Below are 18,079 nucleotides of genomic sequence, written 5' to 3'. Positions count from 1 at the left end.
CCCCCCCAACAAACCCGTGGACTTTCACAATGATAAACCACGCTGAAGGAGCACCCTGGGCTGAACAGGTAGGGCATAGGCTATGGTGGTAAGGTAACGACAAGAACAAGAAACGCAATGAACAATAGTGGAAACAACACGATCAGCAATAGTAATAGGAATAACACAGTCACTAATAATAACAAATAAGAATAGAATCAACAATGATATAAAAACAAGAACTATACCAGCCATGATGAAAAAAAAGACCACTGAAAACAATGATAGAAAAAACAACAACAACACAGTGAACAAAAATTACAATCAACAATAATGGAAACAAGAACACAGTCTATAATAATAGAAGCATGCGAAGGCATTGAACAAGTGTAATAGTAGAAAGTAGAAACAAAAAAAGAAAATTATGAATAATTGAAACAAGATCCACGTGAACAATAATACAAACAAGAACACCAGTGGCGTAAATTGAAACAAGAAGACAATCAGCAAAGATACAAAAAAAAAAGAAAAAAGAATGGCATCAACATTATTAGAAACAAGACCACACTGAACAATAAAAGTGATAACAACAAAGTGAACAATAATAATACTGGGTGTCTTAATGAACTATGTTGTATATTATTGAGTGCATTGAAGAACATTTTGATTTATATAACGCAGATGTTGCAGAAAAAACTCAGGGAAGTTGGTTACCACATGTACCGTATTTAAATTGTATTATCCGAGCATTGAGCATTTCTCTCCCGGCAGTCTCGAAAAGGCTGCTGGAAAATTTTGATAACCTTTTGGCATGTTTCTGAATCGTTATGCCTCCTCTTCAACGTTGAGTTTTAACTGTTCGATTGTTTGTGGGTTTTTTCCATAGACTATGATTTGTCAACAAAACAGTAAAAGAAAAACCCAACAGCCCAAAACCAAAGGCACCAATTGAAGGGGTTCAAGGGGTGGAAATGTGGTGACCATTCATTTGTAGTTTTCTGCTTACCTAGACCTTTCTTGCAACTATGCAAAGCAGAATCAGATGCAAAGGCTACTCTTGTTGGAGCCAGGCCTCTACTACAGCTAATTATTTCCCATTTTCTGCCTAAGACTTCTGTAAAACGTTCTAAGCATGGTGTGAACCATCATGGTTTTCCCATCCTCGTCCTGCCGATCAGGATCCTGTTGCTAAATGCTTTTAGATAAATAAAGTTGTTTTTTTTAAACTTAATATTTCTCGAACATGAAAGTCGACATTCTTCATACTTAATATTTGACAATTTATCGTCCTATTGGTTGAATTTTATTTTGTGCAGTTTTTGGGGGTATGAAATTGGTGTAAAGATGACAGGGTTATTGCCCTTACAATGGGTCCTTTTTAGGCATCCGGTAGAAAAATAGTATTATGTATACCATCGACAATGATAAATACAAGAACATGAAGGACACAATAATAATCAATGAGAGAAACAAACATGGCACAAGTGTTTATATTTCATTTTTATTTCACCAAGCACAAAAACAACGTCCCCGTATTTATCTAAATCATCCCGATTTTGCGAATATTATTGTTTGAGTTGAAGAGGTTATGTTTGGAAGATGATGAAAGATGTTTAGAAGGGTGGGGGCGGGGGTTAGATTAAATAATAAGCATAGAATAAAGGATGAGTGGAAGAGGAGAAAACGGTTGGAGAAAGAACATTTGGTCAGTCGTTGTTTTTGTGCGTGTGCAATGTGTATTTGTGCATGCATGTGCGTGCATGTGTGTGTGTGTGTGTGTGTGTGTGTGTGTGTGTGTGTGTGTGTATACCTTTGTGTGTGTGTATCTATGTGTGTGTGTGTGTGTGTGTGTGTGTGTGTGTGTGTGTGTGTGTGAGTGAGTGAGTGAGAGAGAGAGAGAGAGAGAGAGAGAGAGAGAGAGAGAGAGAGACAGACAGACAGACAGACAGACAGACAGACAGACAGACAGACAGACAGACAGACAGGAAGAAGAGATTGACCGAGAGGTTTTACGTTAACCGCTACCCCCACCCTTTCGCTCAAACCACAATGGCGCAAAACTTGAGATCGGTATTCAAGAATTCAACGACGTCACACTTGTCACGTGACTCACTCTCAGCTCAAGGGGACGTGCCAGTGCTTGTGCCACAGGGGGGTGGGGTCTGCTTTGGCCAGTCGCACGACTGTAGCTTCTCGTTGAACACAAGACCTGCGGGATTCAAAAACACGGTGATGTTTTATGTTCATACGAGTTGAACGCTCATCAAGACACACAACAGTCTTTTTGAAGATAGAAGATTTTGACGGTTAGAGTGGAGAAGAAGGAAGAGTGAATGAAGTAAAAAAGGGATGAGGAAAGGAAGGACTGAAGGAACGAAGGAAGGAAGGAAGAAAGAAAGGAAGGAAAAAGGAAGTAAGGAAGGAAGGCGGGAACAAGGAAGAAACAAGGAAAAAAATAAGTATGAAAGAAGGAAGGAAGAGGAGGAAGACAGAAAGAAGAAAGAAAGAACATGGACGAAAGAAAGGATGAAATATAGAAGAAGGAAAGAAAAAGGAAAGAAGAAGAAAGGAAGGAAGGAGGAATGAAAAGATAATAAAGGAAGAGAGAACGAAAATAGATAAAGACAAAAGACTAACATAATCATCCCATATGAAAAGAACCATGGGTGGTCATGTATATATGCCCTCCTTCTTATCTACTCTAAAATTGTCTTCCTTTCACATCGTTTCCAGCTCTCTTACCATGTTCTGTCGTCTGCTTTCGTCTCCACTTTCTGCCTCCACCCCCTCACCTCTTTTGACCCTTCCTCTGGGCTCCTGACTTTCAGCAGTTTTTCTACTTGTACTCCCTAGCTCCTTCTTACTGCTGTCTTTCATTCACATCCCTTATCTTATAGTAGGTAAGGTCTACCCTAAGCCTTCCCGGATAAGGGCGAAAAATCTCGGAGATCGCGTATGCAAGTTGCGCACGTTTAAGATCCCTAAGCGGTCGAAAATCGATAAGAGTAGGCTTTAAAATTATTTCTGTGTGAAGATAAGAGTAGGCTTCGGCCGCTACCGGGGCAAAATTCAAAATTTGCTACAAACTGGAAATGTTTAATGATCCTTCGCTCATATGACCATATTATGCAGTCGTGAGCGCGTAAAACACTTACAAGAAAAAAGATTGAAAAAATACTCACTGGAGGGGCAGAAGTTGTGTCCAGCGAACTCGCCACCCACACAGGTGTAGTAGGACTTACAGTTGTTGTCTACGTCAGCGTAACGGCCGTCCTTGGCATTGGAGCAGTCCTTCTTGATGCCACAGGGCGGGGGGATGTTGGTCACACTGGGGGAAATGAGCCAAGTAACTTGTGTAGGATTAGTGCTCCTTTAGCTTTAAATACATTGATTGCACGCAAAAGAGGGAGAGAAATAGATAGATAGATAGATAGCTAGATAGCTATATAGATAGATAGATAGATAGATAGATAGAGAGAGAGAGAGAGAGAGAGAGAGAGAGAGAGAGAGAGAGAGAGAGAGAGAGAGGGGGGGGAGGGGAGAGAGGTCCTGCATGCAGTCTTACATGTTTTTATTGTTAGTCGAAAAGGCACGTGATTCTAGGTGGCTCGATGTTCTTTTTGGAACCGAGAGGGAAGAGGGTAGATATACCCCTTACCAGAACAAATAAACTCCTCATCCCTCACCTACTCCTCATCCCTCACCCCTATCACAACACTACTCCCCCCCCCCTCCCAAATTGCCCATAGTTAGCTGTTCCGACACCTATGACATACCTTCATTGGCCGTCGTACTACCATTATTGTGCCCGCAGTACAGAGGGCAATATAAAGTGTGAAGTCGCAGGGACTCGAACTTTATTTTAAATAACGTACTCGTAACATTTAAAACGAACAAATTCATTAAATTTATGGGTTCTGTTCATTTGCATACGCCTTGCAAAATCTTATGAGCTTCATTCCAACAAACTATACTTTACGACATAATTATAGTCATGTGTTGATAGAAGACAATCTATGCAATAATATTATGTAGGCATCTGGTCATCTTTTCACTATTGGTCGTTTTTCTGCACATCTATATGCCCTCTAAAAATCTTTAAAATTAGGTAATAAGTTGGTTTTTTTTCATCTGACCCACCAAGTTCGAGTGGCTAAGAAAAAATAAAGCAAACTAACAAACAAAGATTTTATGAGTTTGGAAAGGGGGAGGGTGTCAGTGCTTTGAACACGAAGGTCTCCGCGAGATCATCATACTGTCGCTTACATTGTGTGTAGCCTTTAATGAATGTTTATGTCTAATAAACTGGGACTTATGAAACGCAGAGATGCACTTAATTACTCTTAGACGTGCTCCGTTATTTGATTCTGGGCCCTGGCAGTGAGGTGGTTAAAGAATAAATTATGAGAACGTCATATGGGTAACTTCTTTGTCTCCTAAACTGTTAAAAATGTTAGCACAGATGTCAAGGCTCTTGAAAAAAAATTACCTTGGATCCCAAAATTATCATGGTTAATGCCCTTGTACTGTAACATTTCAGTTTCGATTTGTATATTATATTTATTATTTATACTAACTCTCGTTTCTACAACAGGAATTCTGTGCTTTCAAATAGATTTGCATAACAATCGGAAAAAGTTGAGTCCGTACAAGATAGCGTTAAAATTAGCCGGCGCTCCCCCCCCCCTTCCGAATACATAATCAAGCCTACTTTTTAAACACTTCCCTCAACGATTTCGAATGCCAATTTTTAATACGTTAGTACACCCAAAACATATTTTTAAAATCCCAATGGAAAGAGCTGCAGAGCTGGCGTACAGTAGAAAACTGCATCTCCCCTCGACGTTTAACAGCAACAGAGGATGAAAAAGTAAAGGTAAGTAAAGTATATGCACTCAATTTTATCTGTCGAACCATACTATTATTATAATGATCACCCACTCTCGCCACATTTGCCGGTGTCGCAAATTTGTCAGGGTCAACCATGATCTTTCTTCCACTACTATTTTGTTAGGGTCAGCATTATCATTCTTCTGTTGCTATTTTGGTAGGGTTTACCGTTATCTTTCTTCCACTACTATTTTGTTATGGTCTACCGTAATCTTTCTTGCACTACTATTTTGTCAGGGTCTACCATTATCTTTCTTCCACTACTAGAGCACTCACTCGTCACATTTGCCGGTGTCTTGGTTATAGGCCATCTCCATGTCGCACGTGATGATGGTGGTCTTCCCGCCCGTGCAGATGGAGTAGGAGCGACACCCGATCTCGTAGTTACCGTCTGGCTGACCGGTGCAGTTCATGCCCAGCGCTGAGGGGATGGTGAAAATGGTATAGGTGTAACGCGCTATTAACACTATTAGGTTAATTAAGAGGCGGGATCTCCGAATTAAACATCTCCGAAAGGACTGAGCCAAATGGGAAATTCGTGTAAAGTTCCGTTCCCAAGGACACAACGTCGGACCGACCTGAGGCTCGAACCCCTTAACCCGCAATTTCACGATTAACCACAAGGCTACTGACGCCACTGAGGGGATGGGTAGACAAAGGAGCAATTAATGATTTTTAATTTATCACCATCAAAAAGTAATCGTGTGCCATGATCAACAAATCACTGACCAAAAAACACATAGGCCCCAAATATCACTGAACCTGCTCTAACGGACACCGGTAAAAGACACTCACCCGTACAACTGATCACTTGCCACGATAATGGGTAGCCGTCTAAGACAGTTTCGACTGATTATACAATATGGTCAAAAGGAACAGAATGCTCACATTAGCCAAAAAAATTCAACCTTGGATAGACGTGGTATTATTAACATTTTTTTAAGGCTATGATTTTGCTCATGGGTCTTGATAAAAAAAAACGTTTGAATGCATTACGAAAAACAAAAAACAAGACAAAATTCTACATGCTCGGGGGTTGGGCTTCTCTTCCAATACTGGCCGTGAAAGAGGCAATCAACGTGTTTCATAATGGAAAATTAATAAGCAGCTTCTGTTCAGAAAATGTTCATCAAACATTTGTGACTAATAAAAACCCTCCATGGCACACTGTAACATACGTCATGCATGCACTTTTTTTATACACGAGGAGTGCACATCGTGGCCAAAGAAAAAACAAGTATTGAGGTTGTGGGGAGGTGGGAGTCAAGGGGGATAAAGTGAAATAGAAGCGACATTGTTCCTTTTCAGACACGGTTCTGACATGCCAGGCACCCAGAGGGTAAAGTTGTAAATAAAAAACCAGGGAATGTATACTGACCAGCCCCATACACACTCGTACATTTACTCACGCAGCACACATATACACACACACACGAACACATACATACAAACACGTGCACATACACACACACAAACAAGCACATATACACACACACATATACAGCCATACACACACCCATTCATACACACATACACACACATGCACACACATACATACACGCACGCAAGCACACATACATACACACATACACACCCAAACTCATACATACAAACACACACACACACACACAGACAGACACACACAGACAGACAGACACACACACTCACACACACCTAAACACACACACACACACACACACATGCACGCGCGCAAACACATACTTATACAAGCACACACAGACACATACACACAAATGCAAACACACACACACACACACACACACACACACACACAAAGGCACAAATGCAAACACAAACACAAACACACACACAAACACACACAAACACACACAAACACACACACAGTGCGCACCTGCAGCGGGTAGAAGAATGAGAAGGACGAAGGCAGGATTCATCTTGTCTGTCGTTGTGTGGCGCTACAACACGGGTCAGTAACATTGACCGATTCTGAGGACATCAGCAAACAAACGTGATAGTCTAATATTGTAATGATAAATTGAGAATGGCTCTTATAATAATAATTTGATTCATGAAAAACAGCACACGAAAGAGTTGTGATTGTAAATAGTATAGGTCCGCTTTGACTTAATTAAAAATCAGCCTTTCTATATCAAGAGGATATCGCTTACCACGGCTTAGGGTCTGATGGTAAAGCTCTTTCCCGACTTTGTAACAGACGTGTGTTCGATTCCAGAGTGGGTAAGTGAATTTTTTTATTCGAGACACCTTGAGCTAAGTTTTAGGAAGTAAAACAAAACCTACAAAATAGTGGATTCCATGCTCTATGCTCCGAACCATCTTATTCTGGTAAAACTCTATTCGCCCCCCCCCCTCCTCTCATAAAATAACCCACCAAAACCCCCCAAAAAACAACAACAAAAAAAGCAACAAAAAGAAACGACTAAACAAAACAACGACAAAAACTACGACAACGTCCACCCCCCCCCCCCCCCCCCCCCCAAAAAAGAAAGAATAAAAGCTAAACCCCAGTCCTTTTCTTAATGTTAGTTAAAGCACCTTTCGCAATTGACATCATGTCGGGCTAAAGAAAGCGGAGACCCTGCATCTAGGTCAAATATGCTCCGAATGGAGAGCTCAAATATACTTTTACAATTGCCTTAACGAACGAACTACATCTTACGTCAGTGGAGACTCGAAGAGTTAAGGATATCTATTGTGTCATGGTTTCGTTCTTCCCTTATAAGTATAGAAATGTGAATTCGGTTCCCGTTTGGGTAAATTTTAATGTTACGAAGTGGCTAGCCGTACTTAGATCTAGGTTAGGCCCTATTGACCGAATCCTGTTGAGTACACAGGTTTCATTAGATTTAGATCTAGTAATTATTCAGGATTTAAATACATGCATGTCAGATAGCACCTTTTGGTTTCTTCTGAAATACAAAAACTTCAGGTATTGCAAACTAAAATTTAATTTACAATTCAGCCATCATTACATGTACTAAGAATGCCAGTCTAGCCGTACTTATGTTAGGCCCTATTAGAAACCTGTTGAGTACATAGGTCTCATTAGCAATTATTCAGGCACTGTCAGTAAGGCACCTGGTTTCGTCTCAAATACAAATACTTTAGGTATTGCAAACTAAAGATTTATTTACAATTCAGTAGGCCTTTTTTCTGTTTGTCAGCTGGCCATCATATAAGTACGGCTAGCCTCTTCCCTAATGTTACTGAGGACTGAGGATATCTCGTCTTTATTTGGGATGTATAGTATCCTACACGACTACACGGTCCGGGTTGGCCCTTGGCACGCAGTGCGAAATTGAGGTCGCCCACCTCCTAAGTGATATCAATATATTATTACATTTTGCTGATTTGAATGGGGGCACTAAATATTTTTGAGCACCGTCACAACTCACCTTACTTTGAAATTCAGATCGAAGCAGAAAGAAGCAAGCATGGAAAAGTGCAACTTAAAAGTAAGATCAATGCTTTTCTGTAAGTGCCTCTTCTGGGGCTAGACATATTTACCATAAGTGCTGGACCCCGATGAAGCAGCCTGACAGAAACTTTATACATATAAATATCTGTCACATCGACGTCGCTGAGAACAGTGGCCATCTTTTCTAAGATGGTATCACTCAAAATCATCTTGACCATTGGTTTACTGGATTCTGTTCTCCAAACTGAAGAGTGGCTCGATCACATCAGCTTCAAAATCAAGTTTTGATATTAACCCTTTCACTGCCAAAACGTGTTCATCTTCGTTTGTACAGGCAAGAGAAAATTAAACACACCTACAATAAAGCCTAGTTTCCATTATTAAGAATAAACAACTTCATAAGTAGCAATTGCACCCTCCAAAATGTCCTCTATGCCCCAGCAGAACAATGTCAGTAAACCAGTTTGGAATCACACTAATGAGTACATAATAAGTCAATACAGCAGTGGAAAGTTTTTTGTGTTTTTTAAAGGTGTTTTTTTATGTGTTATGACATCGTACTGGTTTAACAACATCTTCAGTACAGTTAAGGTTATTTTGAAGCGGCACGTCCGTAGTGAATATCCCTCCTTAATAGGACAGAGCCAAGAAAGCGATCGAAGACCACCCCCCCCCCCAACCTGACCACCTATTTTTTTAAAAAATTTAAATTTTAAAATCCCAATTCGAAGAGTTACGTCGAATCCCATGACATAGATCTATACAATAATCCTAGACCATACACTTTGAAGTAAGTCTAGTTCACAATCAAACGTACTATTTGACTCGGACTTTTTTGAGTTTCTCAGACCATGAGGCCAGAATGTTCTATCTGTTCTAACAAAACGGTAAGATTATTTGGAGTCATATCAGATATTCAAAGAAATGCATCTGAAAAAGTTTGACATGTTGTGAAACTCTCAATTTTTTACGACAAACGCCTCAAAACTAGGTACTGAGCAGACAAAACTTTGTAATTTTAAGGTAACGAAATGAAGCACACAGGGGGAGAGGTGCTGGACACAACCGCCTACGGCAAGACTGGTGTTTTTGCCTCTCATTTAGGCACCATGGTGTGCACACTTCGTATGGACTTTTTTAAAAGGAAGCTTAGAGAGGCACCCTGACAGTACAGGGTATAGGATAATTATAATTCAAGTCCTTGGTGAACACAGAGGTTATAGATAGACGACCTGAAGGTCTTAGCTGTGACGTCACGAGTGTCAAACTTGAGAGGCTGGCCGACATTCCAGAGAGGAATAAAAGGCCAGTCAGTACACAGCAACACTTTTCAATCACGGATTTATGATATTCTGAGAAGTTTTTTTTTGTTGATTTCTTTTTCATGTGATTTGCCTATCACTACAGTGTACTCACAGGAACTTTTTTGGTTTAATTTTAAATGAGCCAAGTAATCTCCAAATAATGTAAAGGGCCTTTTACACGGTGTGACTATATATGGTTGAGTAAAATACAATTAAGAAAAAATGAATGAGATGGACTTGATGATCACTTGTTAAAATAAAAAAACAACAAATTTTATTGAAATCTTTTGCTGAGCGTCGCTCAAACAGTATGTCTAGATTTAGCACCGCTTACCACAACAAGGCGCACGTATCGGCCCTCTGGAATCAGGAATGTGACTGAGAAGCTGCTAGAAGCATAAGCTGCAACTCTAGCACGCCTTCAAGGCTAGGTGAACGGAAAAGAACCACTTGCAATGTTGTTGCGATGAGTATATATAAAATAGCCAACCACGCGTAACTACCTACCTATAAGACCGGCATAATATTCTGTCTCCTTAGTGGAACCGATGCCAAACGGCATGTGCAACAGCAGCAGGGGTTCGCGGAAGATGGGGTGTTGTGTAGCCAAACACCGTTGCCAATCAAAGCCAATTTTAGAAAATATTGTGAACGTTTAAGATAAACGGGCTGTTTATCTAAGTATTGCATTTTAACCCATTCCGAAAGTCATGTTTTACTTTCGTATCCATATGACGTGGGGAACTGTGCCACCACTTCCAAAGAGGAAATGTACTCGTTAATCCGATCTGTACGCTTTGCTTAGCAGTCTGTAAAAATGATTTTTTGGGGGAAATACTGAAAGTTTCAAAGAGATCTTCGTACTAGAAGTATTCTAAAATGTGAAAAATACAACCCCGGGGACACAAAAAGACCCCAGGGCGTAAAGGTATGATTAAAATGTTGACAGTATATTACTATAATATATGTGCCCGATGTTAAATAACTCTCTTTGGGTGTGTGCACAGGATACATACAATGAGTAATTTACTGTATCCCAGCCTACAATTAATACTTATTTTGAGACAATAACGAATTAATAATATATTAAATAATTAACCCAGTCTTAACCCCCTACATACTCTATGAAGATATTGCTTCAGGAAAAGGAAAGTGGAGACAACATGTTATCACGAAGGCTACGGCCTGCACAGCAATCGTGAATTTACGTGGGTGACGTCACAGCTGCGACCTCTTGTACTATTATAACCTCTTTGATGGTGAATCCGCACGAAAACCCATCACATTACTCCTTGAAAGTGCGCACGTATTTTTGTTAATTGTGATGGTCTATTCGAGATGATGCGTCAAGTGCATTCAAGAGACTCAACACTCTATAGTGTGGTAAAAAATTCTTGGGGCAACTTATTGTCAAATATCTCCTTAACTATCAAACATAGATTCTCCAACTTTGCACAATGACTTAAATCAATTTGTCTTAACAGTTGAATATTTTTTCTAAAACATGTACACTACATTCTAGAAATTTCTTTAATAAATACTGGTAAAAAAATATCAGTTGATGGTTTCTACAGACTTTTAAAAAGTTTACAGCTGGGGCAATATAGTCCTTCATTTTCTTTCTAATCGCGAAATCATGCATATTGAACGCGTGTTTTGAGAACTTTTAGCAAAGAGTCTACATAACAAGAGGGTTCACTCCTCTCTTTGAATCAATTAAACAAGTGTCCTCAAAATTGAAATTCGAGGGCGCCCTCTTCGCAAATGCGCACCTTTTGCGAACAGAGTTACCTTACTTGTGTGAAAAAAGTCAAAGTGAAACTAACAAGTTTTTTAAAATAAATTCAAATTTCTGAAGAACGCTTCTTTAAAAATGACAAAAAAACTCTTCCGGAGATTTAATTTGACTTTAGAATGAAAGGCAGGAGGTCATTAAAACAAAAAAAACCCACCCTAAAACTCCGCACTGAACGAACCCGAAATACTGATGAACAGCAGTCGATTTGCGCACGCAAGGAGGTGCTATTCCAATTCTTCTTCTGGATAAACGAAACAGACTGCAGCGCCATCTGAAGTAAAGAGCGGACTTCCGGCGGACCCTTTTTTGGCTGAGTGGACCATTTTGTTATGTACTATCTTTGCTTTTAGTGCGTAAAAATGTGTCCATTATAAAATTAATTTCTCGTAACATTTTTTTCCACTGAAAAGTGTCATTGGAGAGCACAACTGTGTAAGCCATATGCCAATTGTGTGTTGGAAGGGGGAAGTGCTGTGAACATTCCCATTTTCGGCGTGAGGGAGATTTATGTGGTATTTTATACAAATTTATGAAGAACAGTTCTTTTGTTTAAACCTAGCCTCAATTGTTGTGGAAAAATAATACGATTAAGTAAAGAAACTGATACAAATGCGTACGTATTTTTGTTAAACAATCTATATCTTGAGATGGTGCATCAAGTGCGTACAAAAGACGCAGCACTCTAAGCTTGAATTATTCTTTCTGTACGTTTTAGTTCATTCGTTTGAGTAAAGCTAAGCACATCAGCACAATAACGCTCATATGGAGCAGGGGGGGGGGAGCAAAACGGATAGACAGAAACAGCAGAGAAAGAAATAGAAGCTTAATTACAATCGCGTCCTCGAACCTACCGCCATTTTTTCTGGGTTTAAAAAAAATTAAAGTTGCAAATAATGGCAAACATTGTGAATCATTTATCTTCCTTCAATCATTTTACAAGACGAGATACTTCGTCCGTATCATCGTCATCAATATAAACAAAACACTTTAAAATTTGTCATCGCCGAACAGAATGTAATTTTTCACAATACTTAACTATCATTATGATAAGAGCACGGGTGTGGCTGAAAGACAGCAGTAAGGAGTAAAGGAGTTGCAGTAGAAGCGCTGCAGAAAGACCCAGGAGCCCAGAAGAAGGGGCAAAGGGGGGAGGGGGTGGTGAGCAGATATCTACAGTTACATTTACAATTACAAAAATCGATAGTAAAGACTGCAAGAGCAAAACGCAAGGGTCATGGGCCTAACATACATCATGCATGCTTATAATAATTATATGACCGCTTATCTAGTAGATAAACCTTTCGACTTGTCTTTTGTCAGAACAGGATATATGGGGACGACTATGCCCCAGCCACACGCACAGCTGGTGAAGTGAAAATCGTGACCCTTCCAATGTCGCTAAGAATTAGCAGTTGAGGCCGTGATAAAAAGAACAACTAAAAAAAACAAACAAAAAACAAAACAAAACCCAACCCCAACAAACTATGGCAACCTAGTAAATGAACTTTACGTACAGAAATCTGTCTTAGCAGTTGCGTTTACAGATTGTATAAACGCATTATGTTTATTTAGTAATGGCCATTCTCATTTAACTTGTTGGACAGTCATTGTATACGATCTGTTCTAACTAATTAATAAACTAATTTCCATTCCCTGCTACTTACAGGCAAATAGGCGGTCCCAATGGAATAGAGACGCTGTCTCACTTTGGTTCCAGAAATCACAAGAAAGGAAGTAAAATCACATTAGGGAGATATTAAGATTAATGTAAAAAGGTTACTTTTTTAAAGACTACCGGACTCGAAATCGTAAGATTGCGGGTCCAGGAGTTCTAGGCTCAGCTTGGTCCGACGTTATGTCCTTGGGAACACCATTGTACACGAATATTCCCATTTGGCTCGGTCCTATCGGTGATGGACGTTGCATTCGAGGTCCTACCTCTCAAATGTCGTACAGTGTTGCTGGGAGAGTTATATTGTATACATTTTCGAAGTTTAGAGTATCTTGTAGCTACAGATCCTGTACACGCTTTTGAAAAATTATTAGAACCGACAACAAACAAAACATCGATGATCAGGGCATCAGTTTAAAATAATTTTGTCCTCAAAACGTTGAGGTCCTTCGGAAAACAAAGATCGTGTTTAAAGAAATTAGAAGAACTTAGGTGAAATCGGTCTACGAACATAATTATATCCCCCCCCCCCCCTTTTTTTTTCTTTTTCTGTTTTTCTCTTTTTTTCATACTGTCACCCTGTTGGAAGAGATTAATTTTATTTAAGAGATACCCTAAAGACCCAGAATGTTGACGTGCAGCTCACAGTCAGATACTACACTTACCAATTAAAATTACCCATCGAGTCAGTACTAATCGTTACCTCAGAATTACAAAGTTCTGTCTGACATTATTGGCCGTTTTGAGTTACTTAGACCATGAGGTCAGAAAACAAATGTTCTATCTGCTCTATCAAAAGCGTAAGATTATTCTGAGCCGTTATCATTTTAAAGAATTGCATTTTAAAAAGCTTGACATGTTGTGAAACTCAAGATTTTTGGCATCAAATTTCTCCCAAACTAGGAACTGAGCAGATAGAACTTTGCAAATTCTGAGGTAGCGTAATGTATTCAGCCTTCCTAATGCTTTCACTTGTAATCTTTTTTTTTTTAGGATGAGACCTTTACCATATGAGCGCGCGGGGCACAAGTTGGATATCTTCCCTTTAGTTCGTAGCTCGGTTTGTTTTATTTTGATGAGACCGTTCTTATGGTTCTATCTTCGTGATGGCCCTGCTCGGCTACTGGCTGCTAAAGCTGGCGTACACGTAGAGGTATCACGCTTGAATTTGTGAAGAGTTCTGTTTCCTGCTGTTCCCTTTGGGGTTGTTTTCATCTAAAATGACTTCAATGAAGAGCCACCACACCAAACACAGACTCTATACTGACTTAAACACTGTTTAGTGACCAAGACTGGCGAACTACACTGTTTTTCTATAGTTGATGAGAAGGTTCAGTTTATCTTTTTTTGTTATTATTCACCCAGTCCTATCAATCTGCCCCCTCCCCCCAAAAGAAAAACAAGAGAGAAAAGATAATAGATGAAAGCAAAAAGTGAAAATCCGTACCTGGTTCCAGACAGTCTAGCGAGAACAGAGTGAGGAGAACGGGGTTATGTCCCTTTATAGTGTGATGCCAGTATCTCCGGGCGTGGAGCCCAAGCCGTGTTTACGTCGCCACCCCGGGTAGAAACTCCGCATCTCGACACAACAAATTGGGCTCAGGGCAAACTGCGCCTTCCGAGCTGCCCATTACGGACGGCACGCAACTAGCTGAGTCACGGCGAGGTGGAATCAGGCGCCCGTCAATTTTTGGGCTTATTGAATTATTGGTAGAATCTTAAACTTACTTTTTACTTTAACTTTTTTCTTCCGCTTGCACCGGTGGGTGTCGCGGGGAGACACAGGCGTCTGTTTGCAGCAAGGCGAGTGGCATGTAGGAGGGGCACCCCGTGAGCTCTGAGGGTGTCTGCCACAGATTCACTCCATCGTCGCCTTGGTCTTCCTCTGGCTCTCCTTCCAGAATATTTAATTTTATTTGCTCTCAGAGCTGGATGGTTTAAGGGCTTCCGCGTGAGGTGTCCGAACCACTTGACCATCTGTTTTTCAATGTGTGGTAGGACTGGTGTTGCACCTACAGTGTCCCTTATTAATTCTTTTTTTATTTTATAATCTTAAAACCTGTTCATATGCCTTGGTTTTAATGATAAAAATACGCATCTATCGAGAATAGGAGTCGAGGTATTTGCGATTAAATGTAGTGTGTGTGGGGTGGGGGGGGAGGGGGGAGGGGTCACAAAGTTTCAGAGGTAAAAATAAGAGCGACTTCCGAAGCTTGAGAGTTCTTGAAAACTTCAAATGTACATTTGTTGTGCTTTAATCAACATTTTTGAGTAACTTCCACACAGAGATGTGTTTTAAAAGATTATAAAAGGAGTTGAGTCAAAAAAAAAAAAAAAGATAAAAATCTCCATACCGGCGGGAAAATGCTAGTTTCTTCAATTCCCTTACTTTGACGAGCACCCGATTTCACCACGATGCCTCAAATTTAAACGTGCTCGTTTTATTCATTGACAGTTAAATTCTATGGTTTTTGAGGATTGTATAATTTCTATTGAGTGCTTCCGGCGTTCTGCTGGGATGATGTATCCTTCTCTGTTCGGAATGGCCACTGCCAGTCTGACAGGCGGTGTCGAAGCCCGCCTCCTAAACCTAAAGCCCAACTTTACCCCTACCTCTGACCCTACCCTTATCTAAACCTTACCCGAGTTAATAGCACAAAATCTTCAGACCCAGTGACGCTGATGCTTGCATCACATCAACCAATCGACAGCTATTCAGATGACTAGATACACGTCTGTACGGACGGCTCAGCATTCAAAGGTACAACCAAAGCCAAAAATCTCTGCATCCTGTGTAGAGAAAAGCACCAACTACAATGCAGAAATAATGACAATTGAAACAGCACTGTACCATCTCCGCACAGTTTTTGACACTCATCCTGGAAAAGCACAGAGTATTGTGATTTTCACTGACTCACTATCAGTCTTACAAGCAATAGAAAATGAACATCATGTAAACCAAAATTTGACTCATATACTTTTTGGCTCCCATCATCTGATAACATTCTGTGGCATCAACCTAGTAATGCACTGGGTCCCCGGACATTCAAACATACCTGGAAATGACAGAGCAGACACACTTGCCAAACGGGGATCTAGACAGGAACAACCCAACATTCCAACTTCATACAACACTGCAAAACAAATCATTAAAAGCAACAACAAACAAGATTGTATGAACGGATGGGTCCTGGGAAAGACAGGCAGAGCAGTTTTCAAACACATGATCACAACAAAAAGGAATGGCAATATCAACCACCTACAGAGAAAGAAACAGACCGCGATCTTCCGCCTACGAACAGAACATAGTTACAGCCCAACTTCCACCTGAAGAGAATGAGCCCGGAACTTCCCCCCAATGTGGCCCTTGTGTGACTATGCACATGAGACTCTGGATCATCACCTGTTCCACCGCACAGCCCTAAATGACATCAGAACTACCCGTCTCCCTCCGAGACCTAACATTGACAACACACTCTATGGAACATTACAGCAACTGCAGCAAACCTGCACTTATCACTACATGGCATTGGACAGAAGGGTGAGAGCCCAGCTGTAGCTGGATCGATAACAACAACAACAACAACTCAACCTTACCCCTACCCCTATCCCTACCACTACCCTTACCCCTAGTCTGACCTTACCAAATTACACATTCATTTAATCCAGGTGGACTGTCATGGTTAGTAGGCTACATGTGTATTAATGTTTGAGCTCCTTAAAATGGCACTTTGCATCGAATGAGTGCCAGAAAGTTACTCCGTTCACGGAATAGGTTTTGTAAAGGCATTTGGTGTTGTGCAACCTGCGTGTCTTGGTTTCACAGGTGTCGCTGATATCCCCTCCCCCCCAGCTTATCGCCCGCACAGCCTCCATCATTCACTGTGTTGTTTGCGCCCCACCTTTCCAGTTCCGCTTCCAGGCTTCCTGTGTTGTCGTTAATACAAACGAGGTTACTAGCCAAAATCTCTCTGGTCTGCCACAACTAACAGATGTATACCTAATTGCTTTTGACATAATGATGGTGGCAATGATAATGAAGATAATCATAATAATAATGATATAAATCACCTACTAGTGATGATATAAGCAGTATATATATATGTTACAGTAAGAATACGTACCTAGTGAATACGCGTAATCACTGAATGTTCTAGGGAATACACGTAATCCCCGTTTCACTCGGGGGTTTCACGTAATCACTGAAATTTCTAGTGATTACGCGAAACCCCTAAAATTAGACCTATCATTTTACATGTTTTTACTACTGACCATTCAGTGAATTCACGTAATAGCCCCGCCACTGTACAGGGATTACGCGTTTTCACTGAAATATTCAGTGATTACGCGTATTAACTAGATTGATCTCCGTGTTCTTACTGTAACATAAACATGCCAGCTGGCAAACAAGGATACAACGTTTGGGTGCCAGTTCCACTTGTTGATCGAGGGAGAGGCGATCCTAGAAATATCCTTGGTATCATAATTGACAGACAAGAAGATAGCCGTAAAAGCTGGTTTGTATTCCAGAAATCAATTCGATCTGTGCCCTGAGCGTCTTCTGAACACTGACGACATAAACACCGAAAAAATAGTTTCACTGCGTTCGGCGGTGATTTTTCAATCCTCTCCAGGTGGACAAGGCTTTACAAGATGCAACTGTACTTGTGCCAAAAAGTGTAGTTCAAGGAGATGTAAATGCCGTAAAGCAGGTCTTCAGAGTATCTCACACTGTCAAGGCAGCCTCAATTGTTGTAACAAGTGACGACGTCGATGGATTTTAGTCTTAAGTTTTAAGCTGAAAACTGAAACAACAACAACAACAACAATGGTGTCTGCCATTTAAAAAAATAAGCTTTGTTTTTAGATTGTGGAGCAGGTGTGTGTATGTGTGTGTCTCTGTGTGTGTGTTGTATATGTGTCTCTGTGTGTGTGTGTGTGTGTGTGTGTGTGTGTGTGTGTGTGTGTGTGTGTTGTATGTGTGTGAGAGAGAGAGGGGGAGAGAGAAGGGAGGG

At 40.5% G+C, this 18,079-nt stretch overlaps 1 protein-coding gene across 1 annotated transcript; it reads right to left on the bottom strand.

Annotated features, from left to right (window-relative positions):
• Window positions 1-1,961: 1,961 nt before the first annotated feature.
• On the bottom strand, window positions 1,962-14,716 carry LOC101849999 (chitin-binding domain protein cbd-1). Its single transcript, XM_005096082.3, has 5 exons — window positions 14,512-14,716; window positions 6,743-6,837; window positions 5,146-5,290; window positions 3,162-3,307; window positions 1,962-2,188 (listed from the first exon to the last, which is right to left on the bottom strand). Exons 2-5 carry the CDS (start codon window positions 6,783-6,785, stop codon window positions 2,100-2,102), a joined length of 423 nt encoding a protein of 140 aa, XP_005096139.1. The 5' UTR covers window positions 6,786-6,837; window positions 14,512-14,716; the 3' UTR covers window positions 1,962-2,099.
• Window positions 14,717-18,079: the final 3,363 nt, after the last annotated feature.

The sequence above is a fragment of the Aplysia californica genome, unplaced genomic scaffold (genome assembly GCF_000002075.1).
Source record: "Aplysia californica isolate F4 #8 unplaced genomic scaffold, AplCal3.0 scaffold00121, whole genome shotgun sequence".
NCBI lineage: Eukaryota > Metazoa > Mollusca > Gastropoda > Aplysiida > Aplysiidae > Aplysia > Aplysia californica.
The sequence above is the reverse complement of the archived record's forward strand: the minus strand, read 5'-3'. Positions and strand labels throughout refer to the sequence as shown.

Excerpts from the sequence above, each read along its gene's own strand:
- LOC101849999 (XM_005096082.3), bottom strand. The coding sequence starts at position 6,785 with ATGAATCCTGCCTTCGTCCTTCTCATTCTTCTACCCGCTGCAG. Across the intron at positions 5,291-6,742 it reads CATTCTTCTACCCGCTGCAG|CGCTGGGCATGAACTGCACC; the intron begins GTGCGCACTGTG and ends CCATCCCCTCAG. Across the intron at positions 3,308-5,145 it reads GACACCGGCAAATGTGACGA|TGTGACCAACATCCCCCCGC; the intron begins GTGAGTGCTCTA and ends CATTTCCCCCAG.